Source organism: Syngnathus leptorhynchus, chromosome 2 (genome assembly GCF_054491065.1).
Source record: "Syngnathus leptorhynchus isolate UIUO chromosome 2, UIUO_Slep, whole genome shotgun sequence".
Taxonomy (NCBI): domain Eukaryota; kingdom Metazoa; phylum Chordata; class Actinopteri; order Syngnathiformes; family Syngnathidae; genus Syngnathus; species Syngnathus leptorhynchus.
The window spans coordinates 25,026,663-25,045,494 of record NC_141196.1 but is presented as its reverse complement, the minus strand read 5'-3'; the positions used below and the strand labels follow the sequence as shown (position 1 = coordinate 25,045,494).

Sequence of the window (18,832 nt, the reverse complement as noted above, 5' to 3'; positions counted from 1 at the left end):
CATGCGTGTGCATGTGTGTTGTAGTTTCTGCTTCCTTTTGCATTTGATAAGTGAATTTATTAGAAACTGTGATGGAGGCTGGGGGAGGGTTGTAATGGTGCAAATAGAGGTGTTATCCTTCCCCAAAACAAAAAAATATGTATTAATAAAAAATTCAATGTCTACTTTGCGAAGTTCACTTATTGCACACAAATTAAGAATGTAACCCCCGCGATAAACGAGGGAACACGCACGCAGGACCATACATATTTGTGAGTGCGACACAATCCTGCATTTTTAATTTCTAGGCCATTAGCCAAATGTGGATTAAAAAAAAAAAGGATTTTGTTCCATTTAAGGGGGGGGGGGGGGCAGCTGGTTTATGTATTTTCTTAATGGCAACAACCCCAAGTGCCAAAGGGTCTCTACTTCAATCCTTTTTACTACCCATCTGAAAGGGTCAAATTTCAGATTTGGGAGTCTCTTATCAAATTTAGACCCCTCAATTGATCTGGTGGTTGCTTAACCTTGAAAGATTGATACACAATGATACTGTCCACAAAAATCTGTAATATGTTAAAAGGTTACATGGCAGCTAAAAAAAAAAAGCTGTTCATGCTATCTACAATGGGATTTCAGTTTAGGATTAAAGCATGAGTCAACAATAAGCACACAAATAAATGTATTTATCGTACAAAATGACTCAACTTTATTGACATATAAAATATTAGTCAAGCAGCAGCCAATGCCAGCCGTTCCTTCCAGATGTACACAAAATACTGTCTGACATTTGTTTTGATGAACAGGTGTGTCTTCTAAGAGCCTTCTCCTGCTTTGTGAGCATCAACTATTTTCAGTTTCAATGTTGGACAACTGCTCCACCATGTTGTTGATTGTTGGGGTAATGTCATTTGAGTCTAGGCATGTAACACCTTTGCGACTGACATCACCTGGTCTTTCCAGACGATGATTGTGAACAATCCATGACACTGTCAGATCTCAGATTCACAAAGTACACAGTACAATATATTAAGTCTGCAAGGTGTCCAAACGTTTGCAGATGCCATTATTTTGATTTATCGTATTTATTTCCACCATTTACACTTTCAAAACAACAGAAAACAAAGTCATAGAGTCTGTAAAATTTTATTACGGTCGGGTGTCCCACTGGTTTAAAACCTGCTAAATAATAACTCCAACTAACATCGGTTTCCGAGGCGTAGTCCAAGAACCGAGTCAAAAGACTTCCCGACATTTTGCGTCCGAAATCAAATATGTCGAGTTCTGAGGGTGTCAACTTTTGGGTTTCCTCTATGTCCATGTCGGTAAGTGCAACAATGTTAACTGTGTAGTTGCTGGTTTCCTGCAGTATCTAACGATACAGTCTGTGGTTATTAGCAAAAATAAAATTAATTTAAAATAAGATTCATCCAATGCATGTCATAATTAAGTCATTTCTAGATATGTATTGCTACATGGATTGATTGGTACCTGATGACTGAAACATGAAATTAACTTTGATGTCTCATCTGTTCTAGCAACAAGACAACGAAAAGCTTCAGACACTTCTCAAGAGGCATGGCATAGACCTCTGATTGATAATGAATTTAAATGAGTTCATATCATGCAACATTTTTTTTTTTGCATAAATCCATGTATCATTTCTAAATTGAATCTTCTCAGTTCATGATTTCAATAATCCAAATATTTTACGTTACTACTTAAATACTTAGCTTCATTCAATCAATTATTTGCTCTCTGTGTAATCATAATTACCATTTCGATAAGTGGACGTTCACAGTCTGTTAGTTGCTGTATCAAACAAATGGAAAAAAGAAGTCAATAGGCAGCTCGGCATTGATAGTCGGTGGAGCTCTGTAACCAGCAAGGGCAGCAGCAGAAATTTCTTTGAAGCTCACCGAACTTTGAATTGAGAGTGCATCACTGCCTTTGATAAAACTAGCCTATAAAAGACACAGAAGAGTTCATTAGGAATGCATATTTTGTTTCTTGATGAAGTGTAAAACCTAAGTGATATGTCCCCCAAATCACAGAATAAGTCTAGATTTTGATAATCCAAATTATTATCTATTATCAAACTATTAATTTTGTTTGCAATCCAGTTAGTGCCAAGTAGAAGGATGCTGACAGATTTTCTTCAATTAACGAGTCATGTGCGTCAAGTGCTACCAACCCTCCAATGGACATAGATAAGATTTCAATAAATTTGTATTTCTTGGTATTTATGGTTTGTCAATGAATGCAAATCCCTGTTTAAGTGTATATTAACCTACATTTTCACTGTATTACATACCAAGGTGGTGGTATTGGTTTGGATAACTTCCTCGACACTCACAATCTGAGTTTGGGGATTCCACAGGAATCCATATTTGGTCCATTCAATCTGTAAATGAAGTGATAACGGGATACTGCAAATCTGTGAATCCTGCAAATAAAAAAGCATGTAGTATTCAGATGGTAGTGTGCACGCACACACACACACACATACACACACGCGCACACAGAAAGTGGAACCTTGCTTTATGTATGTAAATGAATGTGTTCATACTGTCCACTATTATAAAATCAATGGAAATAAAATTATTTTGTTCCAGCCCCAGAATTCAGTCCCTTTTGTATCCAGTCGGTGTTGTGGAAATGTCTGTGATGTGTCAAAATTTATGACGCTTGGGCTCCATATTGTATGAGCTGCTATTAACCCTGCATATCTGCATTAATAAATTACATGTGGAAATAAATGTCTTTTGCCCCTCCGTGAGTCGCCACCTTATCGTGGTGGAGGGGTTTGCGTGCCCCAATGATCCTCGGAGCCATGTTGTCTGGGGCTTCATGCCCCTGGTAGGGTCACCCATGGCAAAAGGGTCCTAGGTGAGAGGCCAGACAAAGCACAGCTCACAGAACCCCTTATGACGATTAAGAAAATTGGACCTCTGAAGCCAGGCCTGGAGGTGGGGCTCGAAGGCGAGCGTCTGGTGGCCGGGCCTTCGCCCATGGGGCCCGGCCGGGCACAGCCCGGAAAGGAACTGTGGGTACCCCTTCCCATGGGCTCACCACCTGTGGGAGGGGCAAAAGGGGTCGGGTGCAGTGTGAGATCGGCGACGGTCAAAGGCAGGGACCTTAGCGGTCCGATCCCCGGCTGCAGAAGCTGGCTCTAAGGACATAGAATGTCACCTCTCTGGCTGGAAAGGAGCCCGAGCTGGTGTGCGAGGTATAAAGGTTCTGACTAGACATAGTCGGACTTGCCTCCACACACAGTTTGGGTTCCGGCACAAGCCCTCTCGAGAAGGACTGGACTCTCTTCCACTCTGGAGTTGCCCACGGTGAGAGGCGTTGAGCAGGGGTGGGTATACTTATTGCCCCCCGGCTAGGCAGCTGCACATTGGGGCTCACCGCGGTGAACGAGAGGGTAGCCTCCCTTCGCCTTCGAGTGGGGGGATGGGTCCTGACTGTTGTTTGTATCTATGCACCAAACAGCAGCTCAGAGTATCCACCGTTTTCGGAGTCCTTGGAAGGAGAATGTTCCTTCTGGGGACTCCATCGTTCTACTGGGTGACTTCAATGCTCACATGGGCAATGACAGTGAGACCTGGAAGGGCGTGATTGGGAAGAACGGCCTGCCCGATCTGAACCCGAGCAGTGTTCTGTGCTTGACACGGATTGTCAATAATGAACACCATGTTCAAACATAAGGGCCATATGTGCACTTGGCACCAGGACACCCTCGGCAGTTCGATGATCGACTTTTTAGTCGTGTCATCAGACTTGCGGCCGCATGTCTTGGATGAAGAGAGGGGCGGAGCTGTCAACTGGTGGTGGGTTGGCTCCGATGGTGGGGGAAGATGCCGGTCCGACCTGGCAGACCCAAACGTACTGTGAAGGTCTACTGGGAACGTCTGGCAGAATCCCCTGTCAGGAAGACCTTCAACTCCCATCTCCGACAGAGCTTTTCCCACGTCCCGCAGGAGGCGGGGGACATTGAGTCCGTGTGGACTGCGCCTTCATTGTTTAGGCAGCCAACAGGAGCTGTGGCTGAAAGGTGGTCGGTGCCTATCGTGGCGGTAATCCCAGAACCCGCCTGTGCGGCGGTAAAGGATGCCATCAAGCTGAAGGAGTCCTATCGGGCCGTTTTGGCCTGTGGGACTCCGGAGGCAGCTGAGAGGTACTGGATGACCAAGCGGAATGCTGCTTCGGAAGTGCACCATCAACACTGTTTACAGTGGAGATGGCGTGCTGCTGACCTCGACTCGGGACGTCGTGAGTCGGTGGGGAGAATAATTCAAAGACCTCCATAATTCCACCGACATGCCTTCCATTGTGGAAGCAGGGCCTGGAGACTCTGAGGCAAACTCTCCAATCCCTGGGGTCAAAGTCACTTGGGTAGTTAAAAAACTCCTTGGTGGCAAGGCCCCGAGGGTGGATGAGATCCGCCCGGAGTTCTTAAAGGCTCTGGATGTTGTGGGGTTGACATGGCTGACACACCTCTACAACATTGCGTGGACATCGGGGATGGTGCCTCTGGATTGTCTGACTGGGGTGGTGGTTCCCCTCTTTAAGAAGGGGGACCGGATGGTGTGTTCCAATTACAGGGGAATCACACTCCTCAGCCTCCCTGTCATGGCTGACACGCCTCTACAACATTGCGTGGACATCGGGGACGGTGCCTCTGGATTGGCAGACTGGGGTGGTGGTTCCCCTCTTTAAGAAGGGTGTGTTCCAACTTCAGAGGAATCTAACTCCTCAGCCTCCCTGTTAAGGTCTATTCAAGGGCGCTGGAGAGGAGGATCCGTCGGGAGGTGGAATCTCAGATTCAGGAGGAGCAGTGTGGTTTTCGTCCTGACTGTAGAACAGTAGACCAGCTCTATACCCTCGGCAGGATACTCGAGGGGGCATGGGAGTTCGCTCAACCAGTCCACATGTGTTTTGTAGACTTGGAGAAGGCATTCAACCGTGTCCCTCGGGAAGTTCTGTGGAGGGTGCTTCGGGAGTACGGGATGCCGAATCAACTGATAAGGGCAGTTCGGTCCCTGTATCATCGATGCCGGAGTTTGGTCCGCATTTCCGGCAGTAAGTCGGATTCGTTCCCAGTGAGGCTTGGACAGTGAGGGCCGCCCTTTGTCAGCTATCCTGTTCATAACTTTTATGGACAGAATTTCTAGGCGCAACCGAGGTGTTGCGGGTGTACGGTTTGAGGACCTCAACATTGCATCCCTGCTTTAGCACAACACCAGCTATACTCTGTCGTGAACTCAATGATACGCATGCCTTTGCCATGCTCCTTTATGTTTTTGTGTTTCATATTGATCGTTTTAGGCGGGGGTGTCAAACAACCGGCCTGCAAGGAAGTTCGATCAGGCCCGTGTTTGATAAGGCCCGCAAGATAATTTAAAAGTGAAAAAATTCATAAAAGAGACGGAATTAATATTTTTAATGATATGCAATTCATGGATTATCCGATATGGGGCACACTGTTTTGATCCGAGTAGAAGACAACATTGTTTTGATCCGAGAAGACAGACCCAACACAGCAGACGGTAGCAATGCGCCAATTGCTGCTTGTTACCACGTTTCTACCTTGGTCTCTACCCCTCCCCTACACCCTCATTAGTCAAAATGTCATTATCCAAACAGAGAAAAATACATACGGAGTGTAGAATTTTCAATGAAAAATGAACCACATTCTATTTATTTATAGAAATGCACGGAAAACCTTTGTGCTTGGTGTGTTTGCAACAAGTTTCGGTATGGAAGGAATATAATAATCGACGCCACTACGAGACTCTTCACAGCAAAAAAAAATGGCGGCTTGCAAGGCCAAGTGAGAAGAGATAAGATCAACAAATTGCAGGCGGGTCTGAGGAAACAGCAGTCAACTTTCATCCAGAGCCGACAAGTCAGTGAAGGAGTGGTAAAAGCCAGCTAGCTAATTGTCAGCAAAATAGCGTTAGCATCAAAGCCGTATTCCAATGGTGACTTTGTTAAACGATGCATGATGAAGGCGGCTGAACATGTATGTCTGGGGAAATGACAAGCTTTTGCTAATATTAGCCCGACGAGGAATACTATAGCAGAGAGGATTTCGGACCTATCAGCAGATTTAGACAGCCAATTGAAACAGAGTCGTCATTTATTACATTTTCCGTTGCAATTGACGAGAGCACTGACATCACAGAAGTGGCACAACTGGCCTTATTTATTCGTGGAGTTGATGAGACATTGACTGTCACTGAAGAGTTTCTTTAGTTGGTGCCAATGATGGACACCACAACAGCCGATGACATGAAGATTTGAAGAGCACATTTGCCTTTGTAGGTCTGGACAAATTTTATCAGTATCTACTACCAGGGTACACCAAATGAACAGCCCTGGCTGCTAAAAGTTTGTCCGTGTTTGGGACAAATTAATTTGTGAACAGATTTTCTCAGTAATGAATATCAATAAAACAAAAATGCGTTCAAGGCTCACAAACAAGCACTTAAATGACATTCTGGTATTGATGCACTTGTACAGGCCAAAGGATGCCAAGTATCAGGGACAAAAACAAGTCCAGACTAGTCAAATGCCTTTAAAATGTTGCCTTAGATACTGTTCGCGTTGAAAAATACAGCTCTGTGAAGATGAATCCTTACTGTGGTGATTAAAAAAGTGTGCAGTTTAATGTTAGTCAGCAACTTCACTACAAAAAAAGTATGGTGGATTTCTACTTTTCATGCAACTCCATGAATGTTCAATATGTATTGTATGTGTGTTTCATGTATGAGGTTTCCACATTTACAGGACATGTGAATACTTTCTTCTTTACACACTTAATAGCACTCTTCTTGGTTTGTAAGGTGTAGCCAGGGAGTAAATTTAGATTTTATATGCACATGGTTTAAAAATTCCTTTCTTTATAAATCTCGTTTAATCTTAAAGTGCATTACAGTTAAGGTTTTAAGTTATGTTAATGTAATGCTATTAATGTTTTGTGAAAGGAATGTTCATTAAATTTCAACATTTTCCTAATGTTCTTGTGTTTCTTTCCACCAAAAAAAAAGAAAAAAAAGTAAAGACATTATATTTTGGTTATTTATAGCAGAGTATGGTATAATTGTAATGGTCCATTCCACTTGACAACTACCGAGGCCGTATGTGGCCCCCAATGTGAAACTAGTTTGACACCCCTGTCTGAGAAGGTGGTTTTGTGAATGCACTTTTCGCGGGTTAATAAGTGATAAATTGAAATACACGCTGATAGCACAGGGCGTGCCTCTGAACAAAGTGCATCTGAACACTGCGGACAAGCGTGGAAAGCTGGCTGCCGTGCTTTCTGTCACGTATGAGGCAGGACAACCATGTGCAACACGGATTGTTTATTTAGGGAATGCGAAAAGGGGAAAAGGGAGACTTTAACACCAGCAAAGCAGGTTATTGTGGTGACATCTCGTTATACAACGGATCAGGCAAATGGGAATCAAGTGGTAGGCGTACAGATGCCTGCGCTCCCGCACCACCAGACTCAGAGACAGCTTCGTACTCCAAGCTGTCCGGATCCTGAATTCCCTCCCCCCTCTGTTGCATGACGTCCTATTCTTTTGCGCTATGATCTGGCTGTCTGCTATTAGCGTGCTTGCTCCATTTTGCTGCTCTTATTTATCTATTTATTTATTTATTTATTTATTTGGGTTATTTGCTTATTACTTATTCATTGCTCTTGTCTGTTCGTTTTTACTCTTTGTGCTATTTGATTGTGAGTGTTGTGTACTGTGTCTAGTCGCTGTGGGACGCTGGGGAACATAATTTTGATCTCTTTGTGTGCCTTGACGTGAAGAAATTGACAATAAAGCGGACTTTGACTTTGTTGTGTCAAGGCAGACAACCAGCCAGGCGTACCGTTACACAGCAGATCAGGCAAGCGGCAATCAGGTGGCAGGTGTGCATGTCTCAAAGGAGACGATACGGCCAGGACTGACCCGCGAATAGCGTCTATATATACACACCCTGATCAGCGGGTAAGAGATGACAGTTGGTGGCGATCAGCCGTATTAGTGACGTGCTAACACAGAGGGCGCATCAGCCGGCCAGCAGGGGCGAAAATGGAGACATGACACAGCTGCGCACGAAGGAAAAATTCACCGCCGTGTAGAACGAGTCGAGACAGCGACTACGAGCACTCATAGCAGGGCGTGCCTTTCAGCGATGTGCAAAGTTTTGGAGGGGATACTGAACTTCCCGAAGGACATGAAACAATAACTGAATGACATTAAAAGCAAGCTGGCTAATGTTAAACCCAGAATTAGGGAAGCGGAAAGTCGTGTTGGCATTTTGGAATAAGGGGCCCAGATCGTGTAATCAACACTGATTAAGGTGCTAAAAGTAATTGCCCAGAACAAATAATAAACTGCTTGTCCACGAAGGACGGTCCAGAAGAGAAAACCTCAGAATTTCTAACATCCCTGAAGGTGACGAAGAGAAAATACCCCAGCCATCAGTGCTGGCCATTAAGAGTGCACTGCACACTCATCCCCTCAGCTCCAGCTTCTGTGAGTGATAAGCCACAATCCATAGTCATCAAATTTCGTTGATACAAGATCAAGGATGAGATGTTACACAGGACTTGCAAAAACGAAATTGTGTGTTGCAACAGAAGGCCCATTTATACCGCCTTCGCCTCGCAATGTTTAGTTTCGTAAATTTATACTTCACAGTGACGAGTCATCACCCTTTAAAATAGGTCGACTAAGAGGTTTATGATTGAAGACACAGGCGATGCTCATTAGAGAACACATTGTCTGAACATGTCCCTATGGTTAAAAACTGTTTTCTAAGCTTACCATAGTTTTTGTCCAGGACTGTTGCATGACTGTGGTTTTGTTTTGAATAATTCTTTTGAACCACAATTTAAACGTGATGTTTGACTATAATTGGTTAATTTTCTTCCATTGTTAAATATATTGCTATCATCATCCGGCTGAAGATCAGGAAGGGGAATGAGAACTACAGGAGGAGGCTGGAGAAGCAGATGGGGCTTCACAACGCCAGGAACATCTGGAGGGGTCTGCAATGCATCTCGGGGTCTGCAATCCATCTCGGGCCATGGTAAAGGGGTTGATCGGAAACCAGCTGATGGGGACAAGGACTGGGCGGATGAACTCAATCTGTTCTTCAACAAATTTGACATTGCACACTGCCACATCCAGAAGTTCTCCGACGACACGGCCAGTGTTGGATATGTTTTGAAGGGGAACGATCTGGAATACAGGAAGGTCATCAAGGACTTTGTCAGCTGGTGTGAGCTCAACCAGCTTCAGCTGAACGCCAGCAAGACGAAGGAGATGAATGTGAGCTTCGGGGGGGGGCAGCACCCCACTTCACTCCGGTGAACATTGAGGTAGTGAGGTAGTGGAGAACTACAAATTCCTGGGTGTTCACCTTCACAACAAACTGAACTGGAATGATCACACCCATGCCCTGTACAAGAAGGGCCAGAGTCGCCTCCTCCACCTGCTGAGGAGACTGAGGTCCTTCGGTGTGCGCAGGGCTCTCCTCAGGACCTCCTATGACTCTGTGGTGGCCTCAGCCATCCTCAACGCTGTGGTCTGCTGCGGTGGGGGCAGTACGGACCGGGACAGGGGGAGACTGAATCACATGGTCAGGAGAGTGAGCTCTGTCCTGGGCTGTCCCCTGGACTCCATTGAGGTTCTGGGTGAGAGGATGACGTTAATTAAGCTGAAATCCATCATGGACAACACCTCTCACCCCCTCCATGACATTGTGCGGTCCCTGAGCAGCTCCTTTAGCGGCAGACTTTTACACCCACGATGTAGGAAGGAACGATTCTGCAGGTCCTTCATTCCCTCTGCTGTCAGACTCGACAACATGCGTGGCACCTGATAAAATTGTGTTTCGTCTCTGCTAGCGGCACTTGTCTTTGCCCTTGTCTGTTATTGATCCTTTTTTGAAATTTTGGCACTTGTATTCTTGCACTCGTATGCGCTGCTGTGACAAGTAAATTTCCCCGATGTGGGATTAATAAAGTTCTATCATCATCATTTTTATTTTTCTTTCATTAACAATGGTATGAACAATTTTATCTACGTGCTTGTGTAAATACAGTTACAGCGGGGATGGATATCTGCTTTTTCCAAAACACCATGTTAGTATCAAATAAATACATAAAGAAATAAATACAATTAATAAATCAGTTAATAATAATAATAACAATAATAATTAGTATATGTGCTCAAAAAGGTCCAGGTAATGCGTTTTTTACGTAGTAATGAGTTGTTTTATGTGTCCAAAAGTCAATGTACTGTAATACACAGAAGTTACCAACTACTTTTTCCCAGATACTGACGAGTTCAGTCCAGTTTAGCCATGTTGCTCGGTTTGAGGAAATCTTGAGGAATCAATGTTCAAACTTTGCTTACCCTGTGATTATAGTTGTCCTTGATGGGCACCCAGTCAAGGGAATTTTGTAATGCAGAGTTTCCAAAAGTAGCAACATATTGGCCGCTGGTTTGTCCTCGCAGAACATCAAGAATGATGTGTGAAACTAAAGAGCAGTTGGCTACATCTTCCAGTCTGCAGAAGACAGAATACATCCAATCACATACTGTATGCATCTTTTCAATAAAATTATTTTTTGGGGTTTGTGCTGAGAAGGTCATGCCTTAATGTGCACCCAGATATTGAGTCCACACCAAACAACAAAGGAGAACGCTTATGAAGACTGTTTATACAGTTGTGTTTTGCAGAACTCTGGAGAAGAGACAGTGTGTCTCCAGGGTTGACGTTTAACACCATTCCTGTAAAAACAACTGTTAAGGACATCAGAATTCAAAGAAATTGAACAAGTCATTGCTAATGATAATTATACCATTCGTGAATAAAGGATATTCGGCAATTTCTTGCCTAGACAAAATAGGAAGCCCGACGATATGACCTGGATTTCCACTGTTCTGGAATGGCACATTCTTATTCTCCTATTAGATGACACAAAACAGTTGCAAATTTAAATTAATATCTGTAATATACCAGTACAAAATGCAGATAATGCTGGTGACCTTCATTGCAAGGTTTTGTCCCTGCCACCGCAGTTCAAGTGGTGGAATCGTGTTTTTGTGCACCTCTTACAGTAAATCTCTACTTGAATGCCTGCATGAGATAATCTGCTTCTATTTGTGATGTGTAACACTAAGTTACATTTCCCCCTAACACGACCGGGTATAATAAATTAAAAAAAAAATATCGATAATAATTGATAAAAATGAAATTGATAATAATGAAAAAGATTTAATGCATGCATACATGGAGTCCAGAAATGTTTTAACAATTTTAGATGAGGAGCTTTAGTCTCCATTTGATTTAGGCTCTTACCAGTAGATTTAGTATTTTTGTGAATGTGCATTCTGTTTTTTTCGTATGACGTAAATATTGCCAGTGACTCAAGTAATATTTGCAAAATATTCTATTGCAATAAGTTTGTCTGCGACAAGCAGTGGCAGATAAAACTGATCATTTTAAAAAAATAGAAGAAAAGAATAAAACTGTGAACCTTATTTTGTTCAACTCATAGGAACTTTAAGAGTATAGGGAGAGTATCCATCAATCCATTTTATAACTACTTTTCCTCACGAAGGTTGCAGGCATGTCCCAGCTGACTTGGCAGTAGGCGGGGGACTCCCCTGAACCGGCAGGTCACACAGAAAACCATTTGCACTCACACCTACGGGCAATTTAAAGTGGCCAATCGATTTACCATGCAGGAAACCCACACAGGCATGGGGAGAACTCTGCACAGGAAGGCCAAACTCGGAATCAAACCCACAACCTCTGCACTGTGAGGCGACCTGCTAACCAGTCATCCACTGTGCCCCCTATGTGGAGAGTATTTGTCTCCAAATTATTCTCACAAATACATCCACAATTTTCAGATGTTTTCAAGACCAACAAATATCAGCTTTTTGAACAATTTTGGAACTCATCCACGCCTCCTCCCCCTCGTAGCCTTGTGTCACATTGTTTGTTGTCATGATGTTAATTTGCGTCTCTGCCCCGTGTCTGTGCACTCGCCCCTCCCCGCCTGTGTCTACCCGTAAACATTGTAATCGCCGTCACCTGGCCCTCGTTACCAGTCTTGTATTTAAGTTCTGTCTGCATGTCACTCCCAGTTGGATCGTCCTGTTAGTCAGTCCTCCCTGGTTTCCTGTTTGCCAGTTAGTCCTGCTATGTCTTCCAGCCTGTTTGTTCCCCTCATCCTCTCCTCCACCACCTTTTTCCCTTCAATAAACCCTGGTCCAAGCTGCATTTGTCCAGCTCCATTCCGCAGGTGACAGACACTCTCGCTCCTTATGACACTGCCTGGCACTCATGGGAAATGTGGTCAACTTCATGCAAACTTCTACTGCTACTACTACTTAATCTTAATTCAAGATGATGCCACGGTAGGCAACTAGTTACCACAGCTCCCAACTTTTCCTTGTTTTTGTGCATTTCTCTTTGTTTTTAAGTTATTTTTTTCCCTGACTCTCGTCGTGTTTACAATACATAGATATCTAACTCACCATGTATCTGTAAAGTTTCGTAAGCATTCTTCTACTCTTTCTGGGACTTTTCACTACCTCACTTGGCAAACCTATGAGCCACAGCATTGTTTACACTGGAGATCAGCTGCTAACGCTGTGCAACAGGAGAGTACTCCAAGAGCAGCCTGAGATTCTGAAGGAATTATGGCATCAAAGTGTTGAAAGAGTCTTGCAGCCTTCTCCTAGAAACACTCTTCGTAAACTGCCGACCGTTCTATTCACCACGGGAGTTCTCCTCGATCGTCATGGCGGCTGTTTACATTCCACCACGCGCGCGTGCGAGTGAAGCCACGCAGATGCTGGCCAACCAGGTGACAGACATGGAGAAACTTCTACCAAATTCACTAATCATTGTTTTGGGTGATCTCAACAGGGCGAACCTCACACACAAACTCCCCAGATACAAACAGCATTACGTGTCCCACCAGAGGGGCACAGACACTGGACCACTGCTACACCGTAATTAAGGATGCATACCACTCTGTAGCTCGTGCAGCTTTAGGACTCTCGGACCACTGTCTAGTTCATCTGGTCCCGGCCTACAGGCAGAAACTAAAAACTTCTAAGCCTGTAGTGAGGACTGTGAGGAAGTGGACAGTGGAGTCAAGGCAGGCCCTCCAAGCCTGCTTTGACTGCACAGATTGGGGAGTTTTCGAAGCTGCAACCTCAGACCTGCATGAACTCACTGACACTGTTACATCATACATCTGTTTTTGTGTGGACCTGTGTGTGCAGACTAAGACCTTCTGCACGTACAACAACAACAAACCTTGGTTTACACCGAACCTCAGGAGGCTGCGCAAAGCCAAGGAGGAGGCCTACAGGAGCGGCGACCGGGACCTGTTCAAGCAGACCAGAAACACACTGAACCGAGAGGTCAGGAGAGCCAGGAGGTGTTACGGGGAGAGCCTGGAGAGACATCTCTCTGTCAATCCTGATCCCTCAACAGTGTGGAAAGGTCTGCAGAGCATCACGGGCTTCAAGAAACGAACCGTCCTGTGGAGAGCCCAAGGCAGCTGAACAGGTTCTACTGCAGGTTTGATCGCTCCTCCCACACAACAGGACCTCCTGCAGCACAATCAACATACTCCCCTCCCCTCACAACCGCTCTATCCACACCTCCATCACAGCTGTCACCTAATCTCTCTCTTGCAGAGGCCGTGCCCGCACTCCAGATCCGTGAGGAGGAAGTGCGGCAGGTGTTCCGGAGACAAAAGATTAGGAAGGCACCGGGCCCAGACGGCGTGTCACCCTCCTGCTTGAAAGTCTGTGCTGAGCTTTGCATGGATCTTCAACCGGTCCCTGGAGCTGTGTGAGGTGCCCTCGTGCTTCAAAAGCTCCACCATCGTTCCAGTGGCCAAGAAGCCAACCATCACAGGATTGATTGACTACAGACCTGTCGCTCTGACATCTGTGGTCATGAAATCTTTCGAGAGGTTGGTGCTGAACCACCTGAAGCATGTCACGGGTCCCCTGCTTGACCCCCTCCAGTTTGCCTACCGGGCAAACAGGTCGGTGGATGATGCGGTCAACATGGGACTGCACTACATCCTGCACCACCTGGACACCCCAGGAACGTACGCCAGGATCTTGTTTGTGGATTTCAGCTCGGCGTTCAACACCATCGCTCCTGACATCCTCCAACAGAAGCTCATCCAGCTCGCGGTGCCTGCCTCCACCTGTCATTGGATCACCAGCTTCCTGACCAACAGGAGACAGCGTGTGAGTCTGGGGAGCATCACATCTGGTTCCAGGACCACCAGTACTGGCGCCCCTCAGGGGTGCATCCTCTCCCCACTGCTCTTCTCTCTCTACACCAACGATTTCTCCTCAGGTGACTCTCCTGTGAAGCTCCTGAAGTATGCAGACGACACGACTCTCATCGGACTGATCCGGGACGGTGATGATGTGTACAGACAGGAGGTGGAGCGGCTGGTCCACTGGTGCAGCCAAAATCACCTGGAGCTGAACCCGCTCAAGACCGTGGAGATGACAGTGGATTTCAGGCGAGATCCTTCACCACTTTCACCCCTCACGATCCACAGTAATACCATACTCTCCTCAGACACCTTCAAGTTCCTGGGTACCATAATCTCACGGGACCTGAAATGGACCGACCACATAGACTCTGTCAGGAAGAAGGCCCAGCAGAGGCTGTACTTCCTGAGACTGCTCAAGAAGTTCAACCTGCCGCGGGAGCTGCTGAAGACCTTCTACACTGCCATCATCCAGTCTGTCCTCTGCACCTCCATCACTGTCTGGTTTGGATCGGCCTCCAAACATGACAAGCACAGACTGCAACGGACAATCAGGAAAAGATCATTGGAATCAACCTCCCATCTATCCAAGACATGTCCAGGACCAGGAAATGCGCAAGCAACATCTCTACAGAGCCTTCTCACCCAGGTTACAGTCTGTTTGAACTACTCCCCTCCGGAAGGCGTCATAGAGCTCTGTACGCCAGAACCAGCAGACACAGAGACAGCTTCTTCCCCCAGGCTGTTGCGCTGATAAACTCACACCACTCTTAGAGTCTCATTGGTGTGCTATAACATCCTGCTCTCCACACCTTTTTGGATTGTCTACACTGTTTGCACTATGTGTCTTCTCTGCATCCATTGCAGCCTGGTCATCCTGGAAGTAGGACCCTCCCATCTGTGGTCTCTTCTCAAGATTTCTCACTTCCCCTAGTCGGAGATTTGAGTTATTCCTTGTCCTCATGGGAGTTTAAGATCAGGGGATGGCTGAGAATATTGTCATTTCCACATGTCCTGAGTGTTGTTAGTCACCTAAATGTTGAACAGAGACTGTGATGTAACAAAGTCAAATTCCTTGTTTAGCACGCTCAAACATGGCGAATAAATTCTTCTTGAATCTTGAATCAAAGAAGGTGCTGCAGAGCTGAAGTGAAGCACCAAGCATTGTCATTGATAACGTATGATCTTTGCTCTACAAGATGGAAGAGCTGATGGTACCAGCAGAGCAGCGTCCTGTGACTTGTCTCACGGACCACACCAGACTACATCATAAATTTGGATGGCTTTCGACTGGTGAGAGTGGATCAGAGCACAAGGGAAACTGGTAAGTAGAAAGGTGAAGGACTGGCGATGAACATCAAAGAGAGATGGTGTCAACCAGGACACATCACTGTGAAAGAGCAGCGTTGTAACATAGACAATGAACTGCGAGAGGTTAGTGTTCGGCCATACCACTTGGCCAGGGAGTTTTCACGTTATTGTGCTTACTGTTTACATCCCATCCTTGGCCAACGCTACGGCAGCCTGTGAGGAAAATCACACCACCGTCTCCCAGTTACATCCACAGTCCCTCATCATTATCTCTAGTGATTTCAACCATGCCTCACTTCCCTCCACTCTCCCTAACTTCACCCAGTATGTTGACTGTCACACAGGGACAATAAAACTCTGGACTTGTTGCTTGCCATCATAAAGGAGGCTTACAGCAACATCACCCCTCCAGCAGGTTGGCCTGGTCTTCTTCACCTGATCTACATCCCCCTATGGTTAAGAGGAACCCCCCCAACCAAAAAGGTAGCCTTATCACCTTTTTGGTAGTCTGAGGACTGCAGTGAGGTTTTGAAAGACTGTTTTAAATGCATAGACTAGCAGGAACTCTGAAGGCCTCACGGTGAGGACATTGATGCCCTCACCTACTGCATCCCGGACGATATCAACTTCTGTGCCAACTAAGAAGGTACGGTGCTTCTCCAACAACAAACCGTGTCACAGACTGTGCTACTGTGGTGGCCGTTTGTCTACCGTCGATCATCGGACACGTAAGTATGGCTGCGGAACAAGAGGTTTGTACTGCTTCGTGCACCAACTGCACCCTTCTGTTAGAGAGGTTGTCCCTGCTAGAGGGACGTGTCCGCCAGTTAGAGCAGAATAGTGCGATAACAGTAGATGTGGCGGACACAGTCGCGGACTGTAGTCAGCCCGCTAGCCCCGTTAGCATTAGCCCCAAGCGGCTTGCTAATTGTGATGAGCCAGGTAAGACGCATAGCCGTCCAAAGTCATCTCGGTCTACTGGCCCTCGCACCTTGGTCATAGGTGACTCCATTACTCGAAATAACCTATTAAAAAGCCAGCCACGGTAATGTGTATTCCTGGGGGCAGAGCACTCGACATAGAAGCTAATCTTAGGGAGCTGACTCGCAATAGGACTAGTCAGCGTAGTTCCAACAACACTAGCTACTCTGATATAGTGATACACGTCGGCGGCAATGTTAGGATGAGGCAATTTGAGATCACAAAGAGAAACATAGCGAGGACTTGTGATCTCGCCAGAAAGATGAGTCGGCATCGAGTATTTGTCTCTGGCCCCCTGCCTGGGAGAGGCTCTGATGAGAGGTTTAGTAGATTAGTCTCCCTTAATCGTTGGATGGCTGGGTTCTGTAAAAAGCAGGGACTGTATTTCATAGATAACTGGTCCTCCTTCTGGGGCCGCCCCGACCTGCTGAGGAAGGACGGACTTCATCCTAACAGTGAAGGCGCCTTCACTCTTTCTAGGAATATAGATTACTGTTTGAGCCACTCATGACAGGTCACCTTAGAGCAGGCCGGAGCACAGGTGACTAGGCCACCTGTCAGGATGGGTTTGGAGTCAGTTAAGTTAAAGTTAACTAGCGCTAGGCTAGACTTCCAGCATGCACAGAGCTCCTTGTGTAGACTAGAGCGTCACAGTTTGAATAGTGCTACAGTACACATGAACACACTTTCTACTGAGGTGGCAGACAAATCCAATCGCTCCACCCCGACCGCTATAGCTGATGATATGGTGCCTGTTTCAGATAATATTACGTGTGTACCAAATATTTACTATCAAATTCCTACGGTCATATCGTCCCACCGCGCGAATAAACAATTGAGAGGTGATGTCAGGCCTAGAGAACACAATCTTACTTTCATTTCGTTCAAAAATCCTTTGATAAATACAAACCCTGATCAACCGATTACACTTAAACTTGGTTTTATGAATATTAGATCGCTTCATACGAAAGCAGTTCTCGTTAATGACCTCATCACGGAACATAATCTAAATATATTTGGTCTTTGCGAGACCTGGTTAAAACCTAATGAACTGCTAGCGCTTAATGAGGCCTCGCCTCCAAATTTTGTGAGCTCGCATGTGGTGCGTCCTCGTAAAAAGGGTGGGGGTGTTGCCCTCACCTCAAATTCCGATCTTAGATTTACGCCTTGTTCGATTAACATATTTAAAACATTTGAAGTTCTCACTGTCCGATCCACCGCTTTACCGTCATTTTATCTGTTATTTACCGTCCACCTGGGGCTTACGCTGGCTTCCTGGATGAATTTTCAGAATTCATGGCTGATGTAGTGACAAACGCGGATAATATAATAATCATGGACGATTTTAACGTCCACATGAATTTACCGTCAGAGCCACTTACTTCGGCGTTTCAGACTCTAATTGATGCGTTTGGTTTTACGCAAGCCGTACAGGTAGCAACGCATAAGAATGGTAATACCTTAGATTTGGTATTATCCCAAGGACTGGCAACCTCTAATATAATAGTACTGCCATACACTACTGTTTTGTCTGATCACTACTTAATAAAATTTGAAATTTTAGTTTTTAGTCAAAGACAAGAGAGCAATCAGAATTATAGCAGCCGAAATATTAACTGCGACTGCGCTATCTGGGCTACTGCCACCAGCAACTGCCGTATTGCCCTCATATACCGGCTCTATTGATAATCTTACAAATGAATTCAATGCTACATTGTTAAATGCCATTGATTCTGTGGCGCCGCTACGTCTGAAAACTTGCCGTAGATTGCCTACTCCGTGGTTCACAGATGAAACATGTTCGCTTAAACAATTAAGTAGAAAGCATGAGCGCAAATGGCGTTTAACCAAACTTGAGGTTTTCCATCAGGCATGGCGCGACAGCCTCCTGAAATATAAAGATGTGCTTATCTTAGCAAAAACTCGTTATTTTTCGCAGGTCATTAATTTTAATAAAAACAATCATAAATACCTATTTGATACGGTGGCAAAGCTAACACTACGCCAGCCAACCCCCGATAGCTCCTTTCACTCGGCTGACGAGTTCATGAAATTCTTTGCTCGAAAGATTGAATCCATTAGGGATGAGATCAAGATGATCATTCTAATCGATCAGTCGGGACCGCGGATTACCAGCGCCGACGATCATGCAATAACCCTTTCAAATTTTAAAAGCGTGTCCCTCGAAAGGCTTACACAATTAGTTAGTGCGGCTAAACA

At 45.4% G+C, this 18,832-nt stretch overlaps 2 protein-coding genes across 4 annotated transcripts in view; one reads left to right on the top strand and one right to left on the bottom strand.

Annotated features, from left to right (window-relative positions):
* Positions 1–2,769, top strand: part of hvcn1 (hydrogen voltage-gated channel 1) — a 40,596-nt gene extending 37,827 nt beyond the window's left edge. The window contains exon 5 of the mRNA XM_085934968.1: positions 1,518–2,769. Within this exon, the coding sequence (XP_085791094.1) occupies positions 1,518–1,574 (57 nt within the window). The 3' untranslated portion in view covers positions 1,575–2,769. The remainder of the gene's footprint in view (positions 1–1,517) is intronic.
* LOC147061328 (tectonic-1-like) overlaps positions 492–18,832 on the bottom strand; it is a 104,354-nt gene continuing 86,013 nt past the window's right edge. The window contains exons 10-14 of one of the 3 annotated variants that reach the window (XM_085934938.1): positions 10,856–10,961; positions 10,649–10,784; positions 10,407–10,560; positions 2,294–2,425; positions 492–1,943 (exon numbers count right to left, since the gene is read on the bottom strand). In XM_085934938.1, coding sequence (XP_085791064.1) covers positions 1,797–1,943; positions 2,294–2,425; positions 10,407–10,560; positions 10,649–10,784; positions 10,856–10,961 — 675 coding nt within the window. In that variant the 3' untranslated portion in view covers positions 492–1,796. Of the gene's footprint in view, positions 1,944–2,254; positions 2,426–10,406; positions 10,561–10,648; positions 10,787–10,855; positions 10,962–18,832 lie in introns of those variants that run through there. The other 2 variants (XM_085934946.1, XM_085934954.1) reach the window with 2 other exon arrangements.